General features: G+C 36.1%; 2 protein-coding genes across 4 annotated transcripts in view; one reads left to right on the top strand and one right to left on the bottom strand.

Annotated features, from left to right (window-relative positions):
• Positions 1 to 27,813, top strand: part of RASSF5 (Ras association domain family member 5) — a 78,704-nt gene that overhangs the window by 48,642 nt on the left and 2,249 nt on the right. For 2 of the 3 annotated variants that reach the window (XR_014026148.1, XM_081325415.1), the window contains exons 3-5: positions 22,239 to 22,352; positions 25,255 to 25,552; positions 26,759 to 26,874. Coding sequence is in view for 2 of the 3 variants with exons in the window: in XM_081325415.1 (XP_081181541.1) it covers positions 22,239 to 22,352; positions 25,255 to 25,552; positions 26,759 to 26,874 (528 nt within the window). In the remaining variant the exon portion in view is untranslated. Of the gene's footprint in view, positions 1 to 39; positions 585 to 22,238; positions 22,353 to 25,254; positions 25,553 to 26,758; positions 26,875 to 27,813 lie in introns of those variants that run through there. The other variant, XM_081325416.1, reaches the window with a different exon arrangement.
• EIF2D (eukaryotic translation initiation factor 2D) overlaps positions 25,563 to 27,813 on the bottom strand; it is a 36,213-nt gene continuing 33,962 nt past the window's right edge. Inside the window, exon 16 of the mRNA XM_081325413.1 lies at positions 25,563 to 26,909. The gene's annotated coding sequence lies outside the window, so the exon portion shown is untranslated. The remainder of the gene's footprint in view (positions 26,910 to 27,813) is intronic.

Here is a 27,813-nt window from a genome sequence, read left to right as displayed (position 1 = left end):
GGGGGCAGAGGAAGGCGATACTGCTCTCGCAATTAGGCTTCCAGAGAGACCAATGAAGCCGCACAGATGGTGAGCAAGTTTGTGAGTCAAGAGCAAAAGAAAACTCCCTCGGGTCCTGGCACCCAGTTTGTTTCTGGAAAACAGCCAAACGAGGGAGCTTGGTGGAGGAGGAAAGGAAAGGTTCTCCTGGCAAGATTTTTTGTTTCACTCTTGCTTGCTTGCTTACTTTGTTAAAAAAAAGAAAGAAAAAAGCCAGCACCATTATTTGATTTGCTGATGAGAACAAACTGTTACAAGGCATGGCAAGTAGGAGCTGGAGGAGGTGAAACTGTGCTCACTGTTGATTGCACAGGAACTCGATTGAGAAACTGCACTGTTGCTGCAGTGAGCTGAGACTCGGAGGTACCTGACTGTCTGGCTTCCTGGAGTTGACATGTTCTGAAGATCTTGGAACTCTTCCTCAGATGACTGTCCATAAGAGCATGAGTAGTGGCTACTGTAGTTTGGATGAAGACTTGGAGGAGTGTTTTTTTACAGCCAAAACCACCTTGTTTAGGAATCCCCAGAGCAAACTTGCTGCAAAGGTAACAAGACTCTACAGTGTTTAAACTTCCATGGTAAATCTCTATATTTAGATGTCAGTCTATCAAAATCAGTTGACAGCTTAGCAATCTTTGATTGGGATTCTTTTGCAATAGGTGCTGAAAGCAATTATTATGAGATTAAGACATTAAGTTCATGTTTGTCCAATGTTTGATTTTGCTATTGGTATGATGTTCTCTGGTTGTTGAAATTAGCTGATTGAGATGCTGTGCTTGCTCTTCATATATAATATTTTTGCAAAATTAACTTTACAAAACTTGTCTGTGGCTTGTTGATAAAGTAAATGAATGACAATTGAAATGCGATCCTAGTATATTCAGTCTAATGATGTGTGAAGTGTGTTTCTTCTCCAAGACATTCTTGCTTGAATATTTTCCCCTCGTGTGGATAGTCAATGCCATAGATTTACAAATAGAGGCCGTAGACCAATTCACATATTCAGGAGTGTTGGTTCTCATAGATGAGGAGAATGTTCTGTATATAATCTGATTTATAGATTTATTTGTATCACTAGTTTTGCAGGGCTTTTACAGTCATAGTTATAAGATTGGAGCGCATAAAAAATTAAACATCTTGCTTCTTATTTGTTGTAATGCACAGGATATTTGTAGCAACTTTTTTTAGGTAAATAAAAGCTTAGAGAAAATAGATTCATTTTAAGGAGATTTAAACTGCCAAAAGAAAAAGCTGTCTCTCTCTCTCTCTCTCTCTCTCTCTCTGTGTGTGTGTGTGTGTGGTTTCTTTAACAGGTTAAGCATAACTAGCTTGCAGGAATTTCATGCTGCTGCTGACATGACTCAATTGAGAAATGAAATCAGCAGATTTATTTATTTAAAGACATGTGTCTGGAACTCTCTAGAAATGTGGGTTACCATTATTGGGAAGGATAGTATTCTCTGCGAAGATGAATGCTTACCATGAAGTTGGTAATCTTAGAGGCAATTTTGAGCATTGAACAGATTGACACCTTGTAGGCAATTAAAGGATATAAAAGAAGATCAGGGTCACTGAGATAGGCCTAACATATCTTTCCAATGTCATGTAGGATTGTGACAAAGCAATGTCCAATTTCCCACTCAGAATTTGGATCAACCAATGTCTCTTAGCCCAACCTACCTCATTAGGTTGTTGTGAGGGTAAAATCCTTTTGTATACCCTAGCCTTAGTTCTCACTATATAATAAATACATTCTAGCTAATAAGTTCTGTGATAGTACCTCATTCTTTGATGCCAATGCACTGTACAACTTGATGGTCTCCTGTTAACTAGGGTTGAGGATTATGAAAGAGATCTGCAAGACACCAAGCAGGAGCATCTTACTTGTTGTGTTTGCATTTGGCATACTTGACCCAAAGTCAGTTTATTTCTGTCCCTGTTGAGCCTTATCTGGTCTAAGGCTTTCATTCTCAGAGGTCTAGAATGAATATGAGGTATTATCCATTCTTGTGATATTTATCCTAAAGTGGTTAGTGTAAACTGTTTTAAGATTGAGTATTTGCAATTATTTACACGTGTGTGTGCTGCAAGAGCTGTAAAAATTGTTTCAAGACAATGTTAATTTTCTTTGAAAAATATATATTTTCCCCTCCAAATGGAAAAGTGAACATAGGCCAACTGGTGTTTTTTTTAAAGGAAGTGAATAGGCACTCGGTCTGTAGCAGCCATTTCCCTTCTGAAAGAAGATCCTCCTTTATTGGTCTGACATGTTAACCAGATATTGTTAGGACTGATGCTTGAAATCATGGAAAGAAGAAATCAGTTGAATAGGAAAAATTGTATAGTCTTTGGTTCACCAAACCATCTAGGTTATTAGGCAAGAAGGAAAGGGAAGGGAAGGGAGATGCATTTAGAGGGAAATCACGTACCTTTGTAATGGAAGAAAAATCATACAGTAACATCTTTACATAAAATGAACACATTGGTTGCATACTGAATTTCTTTCTGCCTTTATTTTTATTCCCATTTATTTTTTTCTTGCTTTTAGTTTAAGAAAAAACAGCAATCTGTATTTGGAGAAAATTATTTGGATTTCCAAACTTCTCTGTCAAAAACTTCAGTTGTGAAATTGGTAGCTCAGATTCATAATTTCCAATGTTAATGTAATGCTTAATGTTGCTGGTATCTTTTTTGCCCAGTGATTTGGTGCAATTTCTGGATGCAAATTACAGCATCCATGATGCCCTTAATTTTCCCACCATTTGGATTCACTGTAGTCCAGTCTACAGTGCTGTTGTAGTTTAGAATAATAATATAGTTTATCTGTTGCCATTTTAAAAATAAAAGGGTCTTTAGGATAAGTAGTTTAATAGGTATATTAATGTCTTAATTGTTTATATGTAGTAACATACCACATGCATATCTTCCACACAGCATATTTTGTTCTGTTCCTTTTGTGGAGAAACAGAAATATAGAGGCAGCTAGGCACGATTTCTGAAATGAACTATGTAGCCAAATATTGTTTGCAATAATGTCTTGCAGCAGATGATTCAGAGGAGGTACAAGAGCACACAAATTAAGTGGGAGAATTTACTTCCATGTAGGAAATTCTGGAAATGTTACTGATTTGGATTGAATCCTAAAATAAAGAATGCTGTTTTTTTAAATTGTGCATTTGTTAACTCTTAATAGTTAAAGGATGTTTGTTCTATATGCATTCATTCATGATTTCTCTCTGAGAGACTTGTAAAAAAAATTAACTCAAATTTGAGAAGATTCAGTTCATTTATACCTGAGCACCCTTGTCAGAACAGTTATTGTTTCTTCTCTAATAAACTTCCAGTACGGCTCCACAAGCGTAGGTAAACTTAGTTACCATACTAGGTGAACCAAATAACTGCAGGATTTCCAGACTAAGGAAAGCAAATAAAAATGGCTTAAGCCCACATTTTTATGAATAGGTTGCTACATTGGATATGATCCATCTTGTTTCCTTTCTAGATTAAGAATTCTGAAAAAAGAGAATAGGGATTTGCAAAATCTGTAGAACAATACTATTGTTTCATTGTCCCAGCAATGAAGATGAAGAAAAAATATAATATTGCAAATGTACTAGCTAAGGGAAGCAACAATATTGTGACTTTTATCTTCTATTTTTCAATGCAAACAAAATTAGTTGTTTTCCATCAGAAAACTATATTTTCATGTACTAATTAAAACCAAAAGGTTTTAATGTTAGGAGTAAAATATAATATATATAATGTTGAATCCTGTGTCAGGTGACTTAACTACATCTCGGAAAATGTGCTTATTGTATTGCAGTAGCAAAAGTAATAATTAGGATTAGATGCAATAGTTTCCCCTTAAGGTAGATGACTGAGTGTATCGTCTTCCAGTAACACTTCTCTTATTAGAAAGTATTTAGGACTGGCAACTCTCAGTTTATCTGAATGTCTAAAAGCCAGTACACCTGTATATGATATTGCCACCACCTTTTCCTAGTCTGTGCAAATTCTTTAACAAAAAAATGTGACTAGGTTGCCCTTCTATGTTTTTGGTGAATGAAAAAATGTATGACCTCAAATAAATTATTCTACTAAAATTGAAGTGACATTTACAATTGTGCTATTTTATTGCTTGATTTGATTTAACAGAATGATACACGTGGTATTTAACTCAAAGATGTAGAAATAAAAGAGAAACATATACACAAAATCCAAATAAGTATGATTAAGTATGCAAGAACAAAATAAAGACACAATATAGAAGAAGAATAGATGTTTTACAAAAGGTTAAATATATCTGTGCATTTTATCATTTTGGGAACTTCCTGGTGACTTGGTCTGGAGGAAGAATATTGATGAAACTAAATTAAATAATTATAGGAGAGAATAATTGTATATAGTATATCTAATGAGAATCTTTTCCTGGGATTGCCACTTTTCTAAATAGTGTAAATGCAGTGTTTCATGGATCTGTACTTTAAATTCAATTTTTTTTAAGCATGTTCCACTTAATGTTGGTGGAATGCTTCTTCCTGCACCACAAACCATCTTCCAGGATTACTATTAAAAACAGGTGTCATATTCAATTTTGTCATCATGTATCTCTTGTGCATAGAAGGAAAACATCAGCTACATCACTATTCTTATGTCAACATCTGGCAGTGGATGCATGATTTCATACAGAGTAGACTTACATTGTTAAGGAAAGCAAACTTCTATCTTCTGTAACTTTTTATTCTTTCAACTGAACAATGTGGAGGAAAATAGCTTTAGTTCTTGACCTCCTTCCATCTCTGAATGCAGTGACTGATCTTACAACGAAACTGAATCTGTGCAATGTGATACCAAGGCATCATGTTAAGATAGTAATGCATCCTGCTTTCTTAAAATAAAATGGAGTCTGCAACAGGAACTAGAACTCTAAGAAACTGCTTAAATTGCCGAGTCTTCTAAAACAGACAGAGGCAAACAGTTATGCAATGGGTTTTAATGTGTTTGAAACAATTTTATTTATTGCACCTACAAAATAAAAACTGTCTGTTTTTCCTCTTGACTTTTTGACTTTTCCTCTTGACTTTTCCTCAAACATTTTTTTTTAAAAAAGAGAATGTGTTTAACCTCACTGTGTGGAATTCCTGCCTATAGCTACAATTATATAGAGTAGCTGCTTGTTTAACTGTGTATTTGACTACCTTAAAGTACAGAAAAGAATATTTAGATTTGCAGATACTCTGTTAAAACAATTTGTTAATCTTTCTTTATGTGGAATGTTTTGAAACATTTATTATGCATTAAGCTTTGTAATTTTGTTTTCATCTAACATATATTTGAATTTTAAGTATTTCAGGTTTTAGTTCTGTTGCTCAGATCTGTGCCTTATGTCATAAAAATTATTCTCTCCAGTTCATTATTTTTTAAAAAATAAGATTCCAATATTCTTATCTTAAACTGTTTCTAATTTTCAGGTGTCCACCAATTTCTAATATTTTTTATCATGATTAAAAAAAACTCTTCCAAAAATGCACCCTGACTCCTTGATCCAGTAATGTGCTAACTAGAACAAAGCATTCACAACAACTCATGACAACATCTCCTATTTTCAGCAGATATTCTGGAGAAGGGAAATGCACATTTTAATGTCTTGTAGCACAAAGATAATTTCTATGAGGAGCAGGACATTTCAATTGACATTCATAAAGCACAGATGAAGTTAATTGGCATTCACTCTAATATTTAATATTGATATTAAATATATAGTACAAATTATGAACTCATCGCACCATTGAAAAAGAATGAAATGTTCTTCAGATGCTTTCTTGCATTATAAAGATGATTGAGGATAAGGATATAGATGATATAGATATAGATAAACTGGCACTTCCTAACCAATACTTTCTGTGGTCGCTTATAGTTTTGAAGGCATAAAGTTAGTGAAAATATCATTCAACACAACTTTTGTTCTGTAATAACACAGTCTCAACATGCAGTATACAAATACATTCTCCAATCTTTTTTTAAAAAACAACAACCTGTCAAACCTCTTTATACCCCCTTCCAATTTCCAAAATAAGGGCTTCAGCATGATTCTCAGCTTGACCTTGTGGAGATCTTTCTCTGCAGTAAATATGGAAATGTGGAAAAAAGAATATGTGTGTGTCCTCTAATGAATGGATAGTGTTGTCTAAGATGAGTCAATTAGTGTGATGATTGGGTTATTTCATATCAGAACCTGTCAAGACAGGCAGGTAATCACATTTATGAAGGAAGAGAGAAACTGACGGAAATCCTGTTCTGGCAAACCCATATAGGAGGAGAGGGATGAAAGAAAATATCATTAAAAAAAACAAAATGGAAATTTGCCCTTTGTCTGATGAATAAACAAGGCAGTATCCTTCAACCCAAATCTCCTTGTGTTTAAAAATGTTGTGATTTTGTACTCGGGAATGTTGCTATGGTATCTTGTAATATGTAGGCTGAGTGGCTTGCATTGAGATTTATAGCCAGCAGCATAAATTGCTTCACTTTTTTTTTCTACATGTATTTTTTTTCTACATCTGCAGAGCAATAACTATGTTCATTTTAAAACTGAAGAAGGCTTTAATCAGGATGAATTTTCCATAAGAGGATTTTGTTTGCAGACTATATTGGGCACAGAGAGGGCAACCTGCAATCCCAAGACCATATGCAGCCTCTGGATATCATGTACCAGATCGTAGTGCCTGGTCCTTTCTCTAAAAATGATGGTAAACATTGGCAATGACATTTCCATTATTTCGAAATGGAAACAAGGGAAAGGAATATAAATCCTAAAATAGCTTTGAATGTAATTCAGAAACACCAAATCTGTCTGTCCATCTCCAAACCAGGGAAAAAGAAAATTCCAGTTTTGTGCAGAAATGTGAAAAGGACCAATGCCATGTCTCACATTGCCCCAATGATTCTGGACTTTGGCCTCTTACCCCCAAATCAGTGGTGGGATTCAAATATGTGAACAACCGGTTCTCTTTGTGGATGCTGCTTCCGGAAGTCCATTCTGGGCCTGGGCAACAAAAAATTAGCTACCGATTCTGCCATACTGTTGCGAACTGGCTGAATCCCACCACTGCCCAAAATGCTAAGGGTGCCTCCTTGTTTCTGAACAATATTCTGTCTGAAGAGAAGATCTATATATTGCATTCTTAGTGGAGGTTTTTGTACTATTAATAGAAGATCTTCATATTCTTTGGGAATACAGTGATTACTGTATGAAAACCATGATTCTCAGAATCATGTTACATGAATGCTACCTAGTCCCTTTGTGGAAGAGTCAGATAAAGATTATTTTTGGGAGTGGATTTTTCATTAAATTACCATTTTGCTGTCTGTTTGGTCAAATTTAAGTTTTGAATTGAATTTTGTTACAAAATTACTATAAGCAACAATAAGTAAATTAACTCCACATTGTGAGGTAAACATTGGTTGAAAATTAGTTTAGGATATTATCACCAGAGTTTAATTCTCCTAATGTATATGGATTTCCCGCTGTCTTTTTTCAGGGATATGGTGGTGGGGTTTAATTTCCCAGTCTAGCCTACAGACCTTATTTTTTATGATGGTTTCTTACCCAAATACTAATCCTATTAGTTTCTTAGATCAGCTCAAGTCAGTAAGATATTCTATTCCCTGGGGCAAAATACCTGGATTGTCAAAAAAAAAAGGAAAGAAAACAAAACTCTTGCATTTAGAAGAGAGCTAGTATCCTGAGCCAAGGGACAACAATACATAAGTGGAATCTTTTCCCCACATTTATTCTAGTGAACCTGACCTGGATTTTCCAGACAAACAAAATGAAATCTGGGGGTGTGTGTGACTGAATTTATATAAGTCTAGAAAAATGGCTGCCTTTGTGGGCATGGCAAGTCACACAAAAAAGCATTTAATAAAAAGTGAATTCTTTCAAATATTATATCTCCCATCTTAGTGGGCTAAGTAAGTAAGTACACTACTTCCCCATTTAATTATTTGATTAGATTTTTTTTTTAAAAAAGCATGGAGTTTTGTAGGCACAAGAGAAACTGCTAGGATCACATTGTTGACATGCATGCCACATTGCCCAATCTTGATCTAAAACACAGCATCATTTTCTTGGCTATCTTGCTCATTCTTGGTTGCAACTGGCAAAGGAGCAAAAGGTGAAAAAATTATAATTGTGCTGTCTGTAACCTTATGTTTTAAACCCGAACCAGCCTCCCTTCCACGGGGCCATCAAGACCATTACGGATAACTGTAATGGAGGTGCGGAATATGAAACCGCAGATCAGAGTAACCTTATGTGCATATTCCCAAACTTTGGGGGGGGAAACACACTGAAAATCCTACTGCTGCCCAGAAATGTGACAAGGATCTACGCATATTTATCAGTTTTCTTAATGTGATAGTTAATTGCTTTTTCCAAATTTGTTTTTCTATTATAATCTTGCAAATTGCTTAGTATTAATTTTGGAATTTCCTCATTAAATCTGATATGTTTCTTAATTTGCAGAGGATTTTTAAGAGTACCAATAACATTGAACAGAGTTTCTACATCCCACTGGAAGATCCATTAGTGAGCAATTTTCTTCATTCTTTCAGTGCTGCTTGAATAAATCTCTGCAGGCATGTTGCTAAATTATTTAAATTATTTACAATGCCATGCACCACATTTCTCCAGCTGGAAATTTATTTTAAGTGGCAAGTTACAGTATTTTTTTCTTTTTTGTTTCTGGTAATTGGTAGCATATCAAAGCAACATAGTCTGGGGAAATGCTTGAGAAATGTAGAATACCGGTCTCATCAAGAATGCATCTGTACATTTAGTCGTGCTTCCGTGAGTTTGTTTCTAAATTTAATTCTGAAATATATCATTTTCAGAGCCAACTGATGGCAAGTAAAACAGGAGTAAGTCAAATCATAGGATTTTAATTCTCATTACTGTGCAATTGAGTCATATTTGGTAATCTAAGATATTCCAAAAGAGCTTTCAAGAAGGACCATCTCCAAATAAACAATGTATGAATGGATTGTAGCAAGAATATCTGCAATATATCTTTTGGCCTCCAAGCTAGTTTTCTGCTGTCAGTAACTAAATACACGCACAGAGTAGGAAAAATGACTAGAGTGTACGTGTTAAAGCATTGCTTTTCCTCATCTTGGTGCTTTCCCTGACCCCCCCCCCCCCCGCCTCCAAATTCACAATGTCTTGAGTCTGTTTTTAATTGAGAAGAAATCAGAATGTGCATTAATGTATCTTTGATCCTTTAAAAAACAAAAAAAATCCAAGTTGCTGTGATAAAATGTATCCAACGTTTACAGGATAAAATTCACTGTGATAGGTCTTTGACCTATTTATGTATCATAAGAATGCTAACTAAATTCCATTCATTTCAGTAGTTCTAAAGAAGGTGCTGAAATCTAAAATGCAAATGTGAATTTCATAATTATGCAGGTCTGTACATATATTCTTTAACTTGTTAGAAATCTTCTTGGAGCAATCTAGACAAGATGCAGGTTACATATAAAGAATAACAGTGATTCACCCCAATGCCAGTAACTTTAGAGATACACCCTTTATTAAATGCTGCTTCAAGGAATTTATCTGAAGTAGAACTTGGCTCTGATTATCCTGACAACACAAGAGAACACTGCCATCATAATCTCCCACTACAAAACAAAACAAACCAGATGAAGCAAACAACTTTTGCGTAATCCAAAATTTGTGAAGGCAGGTTTTATTTCTAGTAAAATCAGTAAAAGAAATATTTCATTGAAATTTAGGTTGAATAAAATAAAACTTCTGCTCTTGCAAGATTTAGTTTGATTGGATTAAAATGAATTGATATGGCTGTCTTAATTTCAACAATAATTTGTTTTCCAATCTTCTTGCTATAGCACAGATAATTATCAGAAAGTACATTTCTTTGAAACAAATTGTGCCAATACACTGCATATATTTGGTGATATGTTGACTTGCAAGGTAGTCCCTGAATTAATGAATCTAACTTGTATAGAACATTATAAGCACGCTTGAACCAAAATTCAGTTTTGCAATTATGGCAGATTGGTCAAAATGTGCAAATTTAGATGACTTTCCTTATTATTAAAGCAAGGAATTTTGCATGTTCATAGATACAACCAAGGCTAATGCAGTCTACGCCTCTTTTGTCTTACTAAAAGTGTTGCATGAAAACCTTGCTTGATCAAAAACAGATTAGGCAGTAAGGCTTAAACTCGTGGTCCCATTTCACGATGTCTCTAGCAGTTAAGAGATTGTGTCTTCAAATGTAAGGAAAGTCAGTGGTAAAGAACATGAATTAACAAAAGAAAGAAAAGAAAGAAAAATAAGTATGTGGCATGTCTGTAAAACTAAAAGGAGAAAGATGTAATACAGGTTGTCATTGACTGTTTAGTGACCATTCAAAGTTACAATGGCACTGAAAAAAATGACTTATGACTGTTTTTCACACTTATGATTGTTGCAGCATTTCCATGGTCACATGATCAAAATTCAGACTCTTAGCAACTGACTCATATTTATGATGGTTGCAGTGTCCTGGGGCTATGTGATCACCTTTTGCGACCTTCTGACTGTCAGTCAATAGGGAAGCGAGATTCACTTAACAACTTCAGTGATTCACTTAACAACTGTGGCAAGAAAGGTTATAAAATGGGGTAAAACTCACTTAAAATTGTCTCAATTAGAAACAGAAATTTTGGGCTCAATTGTGATCATAAGTCGAGGACTATGTAAATGAAAGTGGTCTGACTTTGCTATACAGTTGATGCCATGTGGTTGGCTGATAACCTGAATGATTTCCCCCAAATATTAGAAATTGTATCCATGCAGTGAATAGCATGGATTAGAAAATTAAATTATTGGCAGGGAAATAAAGTATTTACAAGTTATACATAAATGGTGAAAAATTAAACCAACTAGATGAATTTGTATATGCTGGCAGAATGTTTCTTAAGACAGAAAAATGGAAAAAGAAATTTTAAGATGTGCAAATGCTTATAGAGACATACTCTGTTTCAAAGAATGAATTTTTATTGAAAGCAGTGAAAATGGCTATGTGCTTCTTTCCACTTTGTTATTTGGAAATGACAGTTAGACATGTCAGGAGAAACATAAAGGTAAATTAAACGCAATGGAAATGGGGTAATTAAGAACTGTGTGTGTTTGAAAAAGAAGAAATAGGTTCGAGGATTTATTGATGTTAAATGACTGTTGATTGAATGATTTGTGTAAAAGAAATGCCGTGATGTGGTTTGAAGAGAAAAAATGTCACAAGGAGGGAAAGGCTGAGAAAGTTATGACTTGATGATGAGCCCCCCCCAAGAAAATGAGAGGTGAGAATTTTAAAAGACAAAAAAAACAGTATATAAAGTGCCATAAAGTCATAGCACAAATAAGGATGATTTGCAAGGCTGACATTGTACGAATGGTGTCGATGTCATAATTTTAGCTAGCTTTCCTTTAATTCCTTTAATTTTTCTTATCTTATAGCTTTAATATTTTAACTGATTTGTGACCTTTCCTGCACTTTATGTAAGTTTGATTATCCTGGAAGGAGTAGTGATGTGTGTGTGTGTGTGTGTGTGTGTGTGTGTGTGTATATGTATATGTATATGTATATGTATATGTATATGTATATGTATATGTATATGTATATGTATATGTATATGTATATATGTGTGTGTGTGTGTGTGTGTGTGTGTGTGTGTGTGTGTATGAATTCTCTTGAAATCAGTTTTAAAAACTGCTTCTCTTTACTATACCTTCATACTATTGATTTATGACAGTTCTCATTTTAACTGCATGGCATGCAAGTTACCATAAAGGAAAGATTTTCAAAGGTGAAATCTACTTAACAAGTAAAATAATTAATTTTCACTCATTTGTTTGAACCTTTCTCAAATAGATCTCCCCCCTTCCACCTCCATTTCTTTAAAGTTGGGTTGCTAGCTTGATCCTATTTCTTCAGTTTCATTTAGTTCCAGAAAAGTAGACCCTCAAGCAAACAATTCATTTTTGAATCTCTAATATGTCTAAATTACTATGTTTTAAAACTTCCCCCACTTACAATTGGAGGAACATTGATGGGAGAGATATACATTGAATCTTTTGATAAATACATTTTGCAGCTACTGTGGGGAAAAATATAACATTTCCCCAGCCTTTAATTTCTTAATTTTTGTGCATTTGATTCCCCCTCACCCAAACTTTGAGTTTTGTAGATTTGACTTAATCTCACTATTATCTTTATTTTTATATGAAAGAGCAGAGCATTCTCCTATATAATAAGACCAGTGAAATACTGTGGACGTAGTATATTTAGACTTTAGTAAGGCATTTGATAAAGTAGACCACAACCTACTCCTTGATAAGCTAGAAAAAGGTGGAATAGACAACATCACCACCAGATGGATCTGTAGCTGGCTGGCAAACTGTACTCAATGAGTAGTCCTCAACAACACCACATCCACATGGAGAGAAGTAAACAGTGGGGTACCACAAGGTTCCATCTTAGGCCCAGTACTCTTCAATATCTTCATCAATGACTTAGATGAGGGAATTGAAGGGGAACATCAAATTTGTAGATGACACCAAACTGGCAGGAGTAGCCAACATCCCAGAAGACAAACTCAGGATCCAAAAAGATCTTGACAGCTTAAACAATGGGCCCTATCCAACAAAATGATTTTCAGTGTGGAGAAAAAGTTTTACATTTAGGTAGGAAAAATCAAAGGTACAAGTACAGATTGGCTTAAAAACAGTAATTGTGAGAGGACCTTGGAGTCCTAGTGGACGATCCCATGAACCAGCAGTGTGCAGCAGCAACCAAAAAAGCTAATACAATCCTGGGTTGTATAAACAGAGACATAGAATAAAGATCACGTGAGGTATTAGTACCATTTTATAAAACCCTAGTAAGACAACACCTGGAATACTGCAGCCAATTTTGGTAACCATATCACCAAAAGGATGTTGAGGGTTTAGAAAAAATTCAGAGTAGAGCAACTAAGATGATCAAAGGCTGGAGACTAAAACATTTGAAGAACGGCAGGACTTGGGTTTGGCTAGTCTAAAGAAAAGAAGAAATAGGGGAGACATGATAGCAGTATTCCAGTATTTGAGGGGCTGCCACAAAGAAGAGGGAGTCATGTTATTCACCAAAGTACCAGAGGGCAGGACAAGAAAGAATGATTGGAAACTGATCAAAGAGAGAAGCAGCCTGGAATTAAGGAAAAACTTCCTGACAGTGAGGACAATTAACCAGTGGAACAGCTTGCCCTCAGAAATCGTGGGTGCTCCATCACTGGAGATTTTTAAAAAGAGGCTAGACAATCTCTTGTCTGAGATGGTATAGGTTCTCCTGCTTGAGCAGGGGGCTGGACTAGAAGACCTCCAAGGTCTTTTACCCCTTTGATTCTTCATCCCATTAAAGGCAGTAGAAAAAAATGAATCAAATAAATGAGAAATTGATTCATTTTCTTCCAGAACTTCTTTGCCTAAATTGTTTTTTATTTTCAAAGCTAAAAGGATCCAGTGAATTTGGTTTATTAACTTTATTTCCATTCATAATTTAATAAATAAATATATCCCTGCACTGGGTAAATGCTTTAAAAATAATTTTCTGACAGTCCTGTTCTGACTTGTTAGTTTCTATATATTGATATATTATTTCCTAAGTGTTTGGGTTTTATTTAATTTGTTTAATATCTGCTAGTTTTGGCATATTAAATAAACTATATTTTGCTACCTTCATAAAAGATGCCAAACAAATTACAATAAAATTATGTTTTGTACAGTATATATTAGTGTGTTTTTTTAATTTTACTTTAATAGGAATCCACAGGAGCCTTATAAACAAAGGGCAATAGCTGCTGTATGACTGAACACCAAAATGCTACTCTGAAAGCAAACTCTAGACTAATGGCATAATTGTATAATGCACAATAATCATTGAAATTTTTTGAGAGTAGGATGATAGTGTTTTTTAAATCATAAAGTTATTAAGTCATTGTTGCCCATTGTTGAATTCGGTAGCCTTAGAAATCAGAGATAATTTCAGCTGTTTGAGACAATCAATCTACATAGTTCTGATTGTGTCCAAATAATTTTTATTCTGAACCTGAGTTTGTTTGCATTATATTCATAATACATCTTAGCATTTTTAAAATGGAATAGATTCAGATAGCACAACTAGTTGTTCTGGTGGAAAAATGAGGCCTATATGATTCCTTATTATCATTTCACCTTTGTCTTTTTTTAAAAAAAACAAAGATCCTAAAACAGTGGTCTCAGGTGGAAATGAATACATATGAATGTTTAATGTGATATATATATATATAGCTAGATATAGATATAGATATGCTTGGAAATGGGATTTTATTTCTGTCTATGCCTCAGGGGATGGTATTGTGCAAACGCCTTTCATGCTAAGAGTTTCATGAGCAAGTGTCTATGACATCCTGTTTTATCCATTTGGCAATAAACTGCAGTGAATATACAATAGAAATGTCTGTAGAATAAAAAAAATATGAAGGCCTTGTTCACTTTATGTATTTTTGAAAATAATGTCAGTACTGGTTCATGGATATGTTCAATCATGCTTAACTTTGAGGTTATATTAGATGCTATTAAGTAGAAATTCACTGGGTAAATCCAAAACTAAGCAAACTCTTTTGCTCTTGACTAGTGTTCTGGAGAAAGAAGTTCAAAGCTCTTAGTTTGGATTTTCAGCTGTAATAATAGAAGGATGTACATTGGAACTGTTATCTTAATATTATAGGACTCTGATTTTTTTGCTTTAACATGTATTGCCTCCAAAGAAGGAATGAAGCATGTGATTGTTCATATATGCAAGGCAATGCATTTGGTGCTATACCAAGGAAAAGAGGGGCTTTGGATCTGTGGGGGGGCGCAAAGGTGAATGGTGATGGCACGTGGCTTCTGGCATTGGTGAGACGTGGTCTTTTTAAAAGAGCAAAACGAGGCAAAAAATAAAAATCCCCCACTTCACCCCACTTCATCCGCTGGATGCGGATGTGATCTTTTTTTTCTTGTTCAGAAGAGACACTCTTCTGTTTTAACCTTTTTTCATTGTCATTTTTGGTGTTTTCATCCTGCTTTCATGACAGGGCAGTATTTGGGGGGGTGAAGCTGCCCCCTTTCCCCCTCCAAGCCACAGCTGAGCAAGACACCTGCCTGCCCGCCCGGCCGTGCCCAGATGCAGCAAGAGATGGCTGGAGCTGCAGGGCTGTCAGGGCTCAGCAGAAGCGCCAGGATCAGCACTGGGTTCCAGTTGATCGGTGCTTCTGCAGGGCTGTCAGGGCTCAGCAGAAGCATCAGGATAAGCACTGGGCTCCAGCTGATTGGCACTTCTGCAGGGCTCAGCAGAAGTGCCACGATCAGCTGGAGCCCAGCGCTGATCCCGCTGCTTCTGCTGAGCCCTGACAGCTCTGCAGAAGCGCTGATCAGCTGTCAGGTCTCAGCACAAGCGCCAGGATCACTGCAGGAAGGAAGGAAGGAAGGAAAGAAGGAAGGAAGGAAGGAGATGGGAATGAGAGGCAGGGAAATGAGGGGAGGAAGGAAGGAAGGAAGGAAGGAAGGAAGGAAGGAAGGAGATGGGAAGGAGAAGGAGGAAGGCAAGGAGGGAGGGAAAAAGGAAGGAAAGAACCCCCTCCCCTTGATGGTAACCACAATGCTAATGTGGCCCTCAATGAAATTGAGTTTGACACCCCTGATATAAAAAGTTGTTAAGTGAATCTGGTTTCCCCATTGACTTTGCTTGTCAAAAGGTTGCAAAAGGGAATCACATGATCTTGAGACACTGCAGACATCATAAATATGAATCAGTTGCCAAGCACCTGAATGTAAATCACATGATCCTGGGAATGCTGAAATGGTCATAAGTGTGATAAATGGCCATAAGTCACTTTTTTCAGTTACTAAGCAAACTGTTGTGAAGACTACATGTACTTTAGCACTTTTTTCCCTTTTTTTTTGGTCATCAAGTTTTTGACACCTTGCTAGGCAACTGGTGGTACTCGGATATTGCCATATCCTAAAAGTGGTACAATGGTTCAGTTTAGAAGAAAGCGGTCACCCTTAAAAGATTGCAGGATTTCCTGTTTTCAAAAATATAAACAGTTTATTTGAGATAAGATTCTAAAAGAAAGAAGTTTTAGAATTCTTTACAGTTTTGCATTCCAGTTGACCTAAATATCTAGAAAAGCTAGGGATAATGGATGAAACAAACTCATTTAAGGTAGCTAGCATATCCTTTAGCCGCTGTATTTTCCATTAAGGAAACAAAGTATCATATCTTAGTGAATAAAGTCAGTCAATAGATACAATAGGCTTCTTTACCCTCTTGTAACAGAACAACCAAATGTGTTACTATGTTAGGATTTTTCTGCACTTTTGGTAAGACTGATGCTGTTTGTCACAAACAATAAGGATTCTGGGAATATCTGAGTTAACTTCTGTATCTTTATCTTGTCAGTAAACCCTCCCCCCCCATCTTAATTTTTAGAGCTATATACATGGCAGTATCTGCTCTGAACTTAGGCAGCAGGCTCTAGATAACTATGGTAGACTTTGGATTCTATTCTATTCTATTCTATTCTATTCTATTCTATTCTATTCTATTCTATTCTATTCTATTCTATTCTATTCTACTCTACTCTACTCTACTCTACTCTACTCTACTCTACTCTACTCTACTCTACTCTAATCTACTCCTACCCTATTTTGATTTTGGATGGGGGAATTGGACATGATATGTTTCTGTTGTAGTCTGTAGTTTGCTGGCAAATCCTAAATAAACTGAGAATAATAGTTATGCCCTTGTTGGTTGATGGCTGAGTTTATAAAGCATGTCATTTTTACTTTAACATTGTTTGCTAACAATGAAACAGTGGAACCATCTGTCAGTAAACAAAGAGGTGTAATAAGAATAAATTAATTCCACTTCACATGCAAGATACCTTGTTAAATGACCCCCTAGAGAACAATGCCAGAACTACTAAAACTCATATTTATTCAACTGAAGAATATAATAGTATATTTGGAAGCCCAGAGAGAAGAAATTGAAGTGTATATTAACTGCTCAATTATTCCCTTGTATTATAAAGCAAAACAATCTTATGCATACTTCAACACTGATCTAATAGTTAAAATTTGCATCAGCTCACTTTATTTCAAGGTAACACTCCAATTTTCTATACCACCTTACCTCCTTTTTCTGTATGTGAACTGAGCTGTAGTATTATGTTGCATTATGGTTTGTTAAAGAACTTTTGCTAACATTTCTCAATTTTAGAATACATAGTTGTATTTAAATTAGTTTCAGAGCAGATGCCGCTAAGTCCAATTTGCAGAAACTGCCTGGAGAAATCCCTGAGGTTTCTTGGTAAAGTTTTTCATAAGTGGTTTGCCATTATCTCCTTCCTAGGGTTGAGAGAAAGTGAGTAGCCCAAGATCATTCAGCTGGCTTTGTGCCTAAGGTGGGACTAGAACTCATGGTCTCCCAGTTTGTAGCATGATGCATTAACCACTATACCAAACTGATTTTCATTAAAATATATAGAAAATTCTAACTATGTGCTTCTAGTGAAAGAAGGAAATGTCAGTATGGTTGACTTCTCCAACATATTCATGTTTAGTAAAAGTATTGCTCTGCTAATACTTACACATCACTTACTGTTTTGGAGGTCCATAAAGCTGTTCAGAGTCAGCCATGATTGAAAAAGCTCATAAGCCTAGTAGAATAAATAAACCAACAATTGGGAAAAAACAGACCTAAGTTCTGTTTCTATCCTGTTTCATGATATCACCATGCTACTTTCATGCCTCTTCAGCTTCGATCAGTCCCAGCCAGAATTGTCAATGATTATGAATGTTACATTTTAGAATAAGTGTCTTCAGGTTGCTAACCCCATATTTAAATAATATTGCAATGAATACTACAGCCCAATAGTATGAACTCCTGCTCCAAAATTATGCTCTATTTAATGAGTAAGTGATGCCCAGTTAACATTCTTAGGGCTTGAACTTAAGAACAGGTTAATTACAGGAGAAGCAATTGCTTCATTTTTTTGTTATTCTTCTCCATTTGATATACTTTCGATATTGGAAGGGTTAGGGTTAGGATTATTTCTAAGGAAGTGTGGATTTTAAGGCCTTTCTTTCATTCTGATGAATTATTTTAAGACTTACAAGATATCAAAGTCAACAGAAGGAATCACACCTTATTGAATAATTACTTATCACTCTCTCTGATCTTGCAGTCAGGTCAAAAGTCAAAATTATATGCTATTTTTTAGCTTTCCAATAATCAGTACTGATTTGTTCTTTAACAAGGAAATGCTGTTGTACTTTTTATATAAACTTTGCTTTTAAATTCCCAGTTAAATGTGCTGTATCTGTTATATCTACGTATATCTGTTTTGCTCTCATTTCTCTTCAACCTCTTTGCACACAGTTGCACTGATTGAAGATGAGTTGCATTTCCCCTAATATATATATATATACCTATTGATGATCCTTTTGATCAAAGTGGTCAAGGATTGGATGTGAATTTGGATTGTTTTGGATATACTGCAGAAATATATCCCAAATGTGGAGTAACTGCTTCCTTTGAGAAACATTACTTCCTTCTAAAGTCCTTCTTCAGAAATGCGCAGTTCCCAGGACTCCATGAGTGCCTCCTGATTAAAGGAGTTTGCATCCACAACTTGAATCTGAAGTTTGACATTCAAAAAAAGATCATTTGTCTTTATACGCTTTTTAAAAAGAATGAAGTTGGGCTTGAGTAATTTTTTTTCTCTTCTTGCATGTACCATTTCTGGTTAATGCTGGGTTTTAAGTTCAGTAAGTTCAAGATCTTATTCTTTGAGGCAAGAGTTAAGTATTCATTCTGTGGTCAGAGACTGCAATTTTTAAAATAATATTTTTAATAATATTTTTCATCATTGGTTTATTTTATGTTTTTTTTTGCTGCTTCAGATGTGCTAAGACTTGATCCATCTTACCTGTTTTGAAATAGTTGGGAATTATACTCTTGATTTGAGGGGAAGCACTCTGGGGCCACAAAAAAAGGTGCTTAGCATTATGTATGCCCCACAAAATGCTTTCTGGTGGTTTCCAGCTAGTGTAATATAATGCTTTGGATCATACTGTTCAAGCAAAAATTTATTTTAATCGTTAAAACTTTTCCCTAGCTTGATTCAAGAAATGATGGGGATTGATTTTGTTTTTATCTACCACCTGACATAATCTCGGAGACCTTTCCAAGGAGCACAATTCATGCATTCAGCTACACATTTGATGAGGGCTGAAGGCATATAATTAGGGGTCAGAGTGAATAGCACCTGTGCAGGTACTATTAATGGTGTTTAAAGCCCTACATGGCAGGGGTCCGGAGTACCTCAGGGAACACCTACTGCTGGCATCAACTTCCCTGCGCCCTGTGCGTTCCCACAGAGAGGGACTCCTCAGGGTGCCACCGATCAGAGAATGTCGATTGGTGGCCCCCAGGGGGAGATCCTTCTCTGTGGGCGCTCCGGAACTATGGAATCAGTTACCGATGGAGCTCCGGATGGCGCCCGATCTTCGCTCCTTTCGCCGCGATCTGAAAACATTTTTATTCGAACAAGCCGGCCTGGCCTGATGGGGGATTGCTGGGGTTTTTATTACTGTATTTTTGGGGTTTTTTATAAATGTATTGTATTAATTGTTTTTTAATGGGCAACTATTTAATCTTCTTTTAATATTTGTAACTTTGCATTTTATTCTTGCCCTGTTCACCGCCCTGAGTCCTTCGGGAGAAGGGCGGTATAGAAATATTAATAAACTAAGCTAAACTAAACTGGCCGCCTCATTTGTTCCTGCTTTAAAACAGCTTTCCCCAAGCTGATAATTTTCAAAGGTGTTTGACTGAAGCTCACCAAATTCTCATACAATGGCTTTCTTACTCAGTGCTGACTGTATAGTTGTAGTTTTAACACAATTGGAAGGCACATGGTTGGGGAGAACTGTTCTGAAGTATATGTGGTGATGGGTATTGAAGCCCTTATGCATGGTTTTTCTTTTCAATTCCTGCATTTCGGTGAGGATATTATTTTGGAAGCAAAAAGAAGATAATTTTTATTCTACAATTTTAACACTTGTGTCATTCTGATATAGATAAAAACCTCACAACTTGCTTTAGAACAACAAATAAACAATAGTCAGCTATATTCAGATAATGTGATTTGATCACATCTGATCTTTGGGGATCTTTTGGTTTACAACATAGAAATCCTTCTCAAAAGGGTGAAGGATCGGATCAAAGCTTAACATTTACCAACCAAAAGAATCCTAAAAGGATTTTGACAAATTGTGCACTTAGGAATGGATAAGATATAGTATTTCTCCCATGCCAAAGCTCAGCAATTTGTTACAATTTGTTTTTTTAGAAACACAAGGGAATAGTGGTAATGCACTTAATCTGCTCATATCTGATAATATTGATTTTTAGGTTATGATGATCTAATGAAATTAGTGTATTTCCTCTTGCATTTGATTAGTTTACTACTGCACATAAACACTACATGTACATTTTCTTTTGTGATTATTTGCAAAGGAGTACTGTAAGCTTGTTGGTGGAAAGGGAGGTGGAAACTGCAGGACAGAAAAAGTTAGGAATCTTTTCGGTTAAATAAGCAGCACTGAGAATTCTTGGCTCTATTTGAACCTCTATTGGGGACGTTTAGTGGCACATTGTATCAACTGTTACATATCTGGTTACGGATATGCTTTTTTTTATTACAACAGAGCAGTTAATCTCATCTGGGGAGGACTTAAACATCTGCCTCATGATTGTGACTGGCTTAGTGGCAGACAATCTGAAATAAAGTTTCTGACTGGCCTAGTGTGCAGAATATTATTCATAATGAATCTAGAAGCACTGAGCACTGTACATTTTACAGTAATGTTCTTAGTCATCATAGTTGTCAGAAAGTCCTAAGAATATATGACCAAACCTAAAACCATAAACAATACTGTACAAACGGCTTAGAGTAAGCAACTCTAAAATTTTATTTTAATTTTATATTGGATTATTTTTAAATTTTGCCTTGTAAACCGCCCTGAGTCCTTTGGGAATAGGGCGGTATATAAACCAAATAAATAATAAATAAATAAATAAATAAATAAATAAATAAATAAATAAATAAATAAATGGTAAATTGATTTTGAATTAAGTATCCATTGTGTCAATTTGTCCATTGAACATATCTGCTCAACTAGGCAGTACTTTGCAGTAATTTAGGAATAGGTTCTCAAAGCTACTTTTTAGCTACAATTAATAGCAGTGGACCTTCTGCACATACTCTGGGTGCTCTGTCATACAAAGTGCCTACTCTTTCTCCAAAATATGATTTCCCCAACAAGATTGTACATCAGAGACCTGAGACTTACAGAAGCTATCATATTTGTTTATGAATTGTCTCCAGTGCAGAAGTCTTCCAAAATGTTTCCAGAATTCCCTAAAATTGCACTATTAAAAGAACAAATTGGCATTAAATCAAGATATGAGTCCTTGATGATTTTTGGCAATAAGTGAAACAATTTGTTTAAGGCAAACATAGCCTCAACATACCTTTTTGTAAAAAGAAAAGAAAGTCATTACAGTCAGACAGCAAAATTTACAGTTCACTGTTGTCCTTGCAGAATGACATAATATATAGCTCCTGGCTGTCAAATGGTTGTCACCTTGCTCCAATGTCATCTTACAGCTGCAATGGAGTATACTGCATTATTCTGAAGATCAGATATTAGCTTAGTAAAATATGTGTTGGTGTGAGCAGATTCTTAAGTTAGGCTTGCTTATGGTTTGTTATTAAACTTATTATATCATCTTCTACCAAGTTTGCCTTTCTCAGTATTCAGAATCAGAACCAGAATAGAGCAGGAAGGGAGCTTGGAGGTCTTCTAGTCCAGCCCCCTGCTCAAGCAGGGGAACCTATACCATTTCAGACAAGTCTTTTCTTCAAAACCTCTAGTGATGAAGCACCCACGTCTGAAGGCAAGCTGTTCCACTGGTTAATTGTTCTCACTATTAGAAAGTTTCTTTTTAATTCCAGATTGCTTCTCACCTTGATTAGTTGTTTGTTATCTTTTGTTTTAGAATGTAACAAAGACAGTGGAAGAAGCAAAACCTAAACCACCTACTATCCAAGAACTGAAAGAAATGATTAGCAATTACAACTCCAAAGTCAACAATTGTTTGCTGATGAAGTTGGTTGGTATTGCAATTTTGGATATTTCCTACTTTTGTTGTGGTGGCTCTTAAAACTATTTTCCCTTTCAGCATTTATGATGGGAAGCTTGCTTAAGTTCTGGGGGAACCAATCTGTCTATTACTCTAGGAGCTACAGTAAAAGGTGGACATCCCCATCTTTAATAATTGAAACAACAAATCCTGTCTTCTGTTAATTGGCATTGTCTATAAAAAGAAGGGACGCAGTGGCTTACGGGTTAGGACGCTGAGCTTGTCGATCAGAAGGTCGGCAGTTTGGCGGGTCGAATCCCAAGTGCCGCGTAACAGAGTGAGCACCTGTTACTCGTCCCAGCTTCTGCCAACCTAGAAATTTGAAAGCACGTAAAAATGCAAGTAGAAAAATAGGGACCACTGCGATGGGAAGGTAACAGCATTCCGTGCGCCTTTGGCGTCTAGCCACATGACCATGGAAGACGTCCTTGGACAAATGCTGGCTCTTCGGATTTGAAACGGAGATGAGCACCGGCCCCTAGAGTCGGAAACGACTAGCACGCATGTGCGGGGGAACCTTTACCTTTATAACAAGAATGGCTGTGTTTACTAGGATGTGCAACAATTTGGATTCAAAGGCAAAACAAATTATGCATGCAGCATATATTTGCAATTTCTTCTTCAAATGCCTCTTTTCCTGGGATCATCTTGTAGTTGCAGGACCAGCTGTAGAATATCATGAAAAAGTGTGATAGCTTTGAGGAGTGCTGTGTATGTCCTTGCAGCTTTTGAACCACATTTTGCCTTCAAATATGAAGTGTTGCACAGACCTAATGTTTACTTTCTGAACTTTGATAAGAAGAATGGCCAGACCAGCTGAACTATCTAAAGTAAAAATGCTGGTGTTTTATGGGTGACTATTAAGTAAATGATTGTCAAAAACAGCTTTTCTCACGTCTTTCCTCCCTTCTCATCTGGCACCTTCAGTCATATGATGAGCGTTAGGACCACATTGGGTGTTTGCATGATTTGCATTTGGATTTTCTGTTATTTCATGGATCCCTTATAAGATGTATACTCCATATGGACCTTTGGATAGGTTTCTGCTAGTCTGCAACAGAGCATAGCAGGAGACCACCTTAATGAGGAACTCATCCAATGAGTTTTTTTAGCCTGGCTTTCCTGGGTTCCTTGCACCCACTTCTCTTTATACTAGGACACTGCATTGCATGGCTTACACAATTCCTAAAAAGCAACTTTTTTGCCATTGTGGGCAATAGGGTGGGCGTGGTTTCGCTATGATGCATCTGGCCCGTAGACTGGCAGTTTGACACCCCTGGTTTCAGAGGTGTATCTATCAGCTGAACTTTGCTCAAGCTGCTATTTAAATGATTTGAGCCATATAGTAGCTGTGGGATGACTGTTTTGTAGTTAATCTGAATCTTGGAAACATTCTGTAGTCTAAAAATGTTCTCTGAATATCAGCTAATGATTTTCCAGAAATAGATGTACCTGTATTATTCTAGATAATTGAGTTGAGACAAATCCCACCCATTACTTCGCAAAGTGGTTTAACATCTATCTCAGTTGCATTTATGGAAGAACATTTTTCCAGCACAGAATAGGTATCAGCCAAAGTGCAGAGAGCTTGTTAAATTCCCCTTTAGTGTGCATTCTTATGTTTTTCCCCCTCAGTATGTATAAGGACCATCATAGACAAATCCATTTCGGGAGGTGGGGATACTGTTTTTCATTCAATCCACAGTATCTTGGACAACTTTCAAATTAATTGGATAAACCAATTATCTATTTATTTAAATCAGGGCTCTTCCACAAATCATAAAAGGGCCAAGTTTGAAGAGCCCTGATTTAAATACTTGCATTCTGTCTTTCTAAAGGAAACAATGCCATAAAGCTTAAAATACCCCAAAGAAGAATTATAAGGACACTGCTGCCAAATAGCAGACTTGCAAGTACAAATCATTGACACTGACTCTCCCAGTCACTGGAATTCTGTGGCTTGACCTTGCTGTCCTTCTAGAATTGCCAGCTCCTGAAACAGTGATAAGGTAAAAGGACTACATTCCTTTGCGCATCACCTCCAAAAAAGTCAGCTGTAAAAACAATGTAGTGCTGAAACAACTGGAGCAAGTGAAATAAATGAACCAAGTATTCAAATCTTGATTCTAAGAAGAAAATTAAAAAATGGTACTCAGAGGAATCAAAAACTATGGCTGGACCAAGCTTTAGAATTGTAGTTCATGTATTGAAACCAGAAAATCACACTGATTTTAGTGGATCTTCTCCAAGTATCAACATGAATGGATTCAATCAATGAAAAGTTTTAATTAGAAAAGAGTGATGAAACTGGGTATGTCTTGGTACAGACTTAGGCTGAATGAAGTAGTACTAACAAGTTTTCCCATTCATAAAAAGAGATTCAGTCCAGCAGTTTTAATCTGGTTTTCTGTATTACTGCCAAGGTTGTCCCTCAATCTGATAATAGACTTTCCATTTAAAATAAAGAGAATAAGCAAATAAAGTAATTTCCCATTCTTAGGAGACACCTCTTAACTTCAGAACAGCAGTATTAAAGATGGGGATGTTATGTATACATTTTTTAAAGAGCTAAAGTAATTAGAATGGCTATTTTTATTCTTCATTCTGTAACACATTAAAGCTGCTTGGAACAGCCAGAGAGTATCTGTGAAAATGTTACAGAAAGTGGATATATGTCATCATATGTGGGGCTTCCAGGGTATTGCATAGCTGGAGTTTGTTAGTTTTAGAAGTCGCTCGATTGCAAAAACGTTCAGATTTTCTTCAGAAAAATAATCTGAATTGCTTCTTCCAAGTCATTTAGGAAATAGAGATCAAAGAAAAGATAATCTGCCTTTAACTATTTTTTTCCTCATTTTTCCCCAAACCCCAGAATGACGATGGCACTTACACAGGTTTCATCAAAGTGCACCTAAAACTAAGGCGTCCTGTGACAGTCCCAGCAGGGATTAGGCCACCATCTATTCATGATGCTCTCAAGGAAGTCAACTTAGCTAACATGACAGAGAAAAGAACATCATTCTATCTGCCCTTGGATGCCGTCAAACAATTACATATCAGCAGCACAACAACTGTGAGTGAGGTGATCCAGGGACTTCTGAAGAAATTTATGGTGGTGGACAACCCACAGAAATTTGCACTTTTCAAACAGATGCAGAAAGATGGTCAAGGTGAGAAAGATACAGAATAAATGCTGCAAAGAGCTGCCTGCCCTGGAAGTGACAATTTATGCAAGTGGTCCACCTGTGCAGTCTGCCATAGGTGTTGCTTCTGCTCTGCTCCCTAACAAGTCTGCCAGGTTTTCATTATCTTTGGTGCCAGCAGTCTCCTCTATAGCAGAGGAGCCCAAACCAGACAAACAATGAGCAATCAAATCAGTGCTAAGTGAAATCATACAATAAAACTTGAAATTCTTAAAATAATAAATACAATAATAAATACAAACATTAGAATAAGATTAGGTTTTTTTGGAAAGAAAAACAAAAGATGAGCAAGCAGAAAGTAAAGAAAAATGTTAATCCAATCAAGCTTTTTTTTAACTATCTTAGCTCTGGGCAGAATAAACTTCAGTAACCATGGAATAAAAAATAATAATAAATCTGTTGGAAAGTTACATAGGAAGAGCCTTAAAAACGATGTTTTAGGGACCTCTTGTAGAATGTCTATTTCCGTTTTGTTCACAGCATTCACAACATCCAAATGTAAGATCAAAATTTTCAAGTCTACTTTCATAGTCTTTGGTAGAAACATGAATGGGAATCGTGTTTCACTTTTCTTGGAATTAAATATAATTTTCTTATATTTAAAAGCAGCTTAAATTGGTTTTCTCCATGTTGCATTTTGAACTTAATGTACCAAAATGAAGAGAATATAGAATTTTCTCATTTTGGGATGGTATCTGGAGAAAAATTTACTTGTTTATAGTTATTATCTGTTCACTTCTCTAACCTATAAATATTACTTTAAATCTTATTTCTGTTATCTAGAGCATTAAATATCCCATCCACATTTCTGCTATCTGTACATTAGTAAGCATTCCTTACATTTCTTCATCCTGTTAAAAAAATAAAGGATACACAGGGCCTAGGACTGAACCTCCTGGTTCTCCACTAGATACCTCTGCAATATTTTTAACTTGCAACTTCCCTATGACGGTTTTCAGTTTTTATGTCCAGTTTTGAAGAACAAATAATAAATGTTTAAAATTGCTGTAAAGGAAGGAAGAACTGAAGATTCTTAACGAGAAGCAGTGGTAGCTTTTTCTATCCATTCAGCTAGAGGCTCTGTGCATAGGGCTGGCTATAATTACATGTGCAAATCTGAAGAAATTTGCATTTTCTTTTCAAAGGTGACTTTCATTGGCTTATCTTTTGCAGTTCTTTCCCAGAAGCTTCCAGTCACAGAATGTCCTCTGTACCTCCGGCTCCTAGCAGGCCCTGACACGGAAATTCTGAATTTTGTGTTGAAGGAAAATGAAACGGGAGAAGTTGAGGTAGGTCTGATTGCTGCGTGATTTTGTTATTTTTCCTAAATTGCAAAGAAAGACACACAAAAATAGAATCACATTACACGAACAGTGATTTGAATCTCTAGAAGAGGATCTGAGTGGGTGGAAAAAGCAAATGCCCCATCTTATTGGTTCTTATAATAAACATAATTAGATACTTGTGCTCTATAATAAGTGTAATATTGAGGCAAATACAGAAGCAAAGGGCATTTCATGTCTCATTTAATTACCCCTTTTAAATATTAAACATGATTAATAAAATTTAATTATACAGGACAAAATAATCTTCCTGCAGACCTCTGGGGCTTAAAATCCAGCTATATATAACTAAATGATCAGGTGTCAAGACTGATTAACCAGGCACCAAGGAAGACATTTTTCTGTGTTTTTGAAGTTAACAGCCTAAGAAATAAAGGCCCAAACTCTGAATTATAGGGAGAATTTTTAAACTGAAAATAACCCAGTCTTCCAAACCTTGGCAATAATCTTTGAAGATGCATTTCTTGAAATTTGAATTGTTTGGAAGTTCCTAAAGGATAAATTCTTTTAAGGTAACTGTAACAGCATGGCTGATGATGAAAGGAATCAACTTTTATTTCCTAGAAAGCCTCTGGGTTTCTGAGCTTTTACTCAGAATAATTGTTTGGTAATTTGTCTTGCCACCATCTGTCTCTCAGAGTACCTCAATTAGAGAGAGAGAGAGAGAGAGAGAGAGAGAGAGAGAGAGAGAGAGAGGGAGGGAGGGAGGGAGGGAGGGAGGGAGGGGGAGAGGGAGGGAGGGGAGAGAGAGAGAGAGAGAGAGAGAGAGAGAGAGAGAGAGAGAGAGAGAGAGAGAGAGAGAGAGAGACTCTCTCTCTCTGCAAGAGAGGGCCAAAACTTCGTTGTTGTTTTTAATGTATAAAATCCTTTTTATTTTAAGTATCC

Source organism: Vipera berus (assembly GCF_964194415.1).
Source record: "Vipera berus genome assembly, chromosome: 3".
Taxonomy (NCBI): Eukaryota; Metazoa; Chordata; class Lepidosauria; order Squamata; family Viperidae; genus Vipera; species Vipera berus.
Note: the sequence above shows the minus strand (reverse complement) of the source record. Positions and strands in the feature narration are given on the sequence as shown.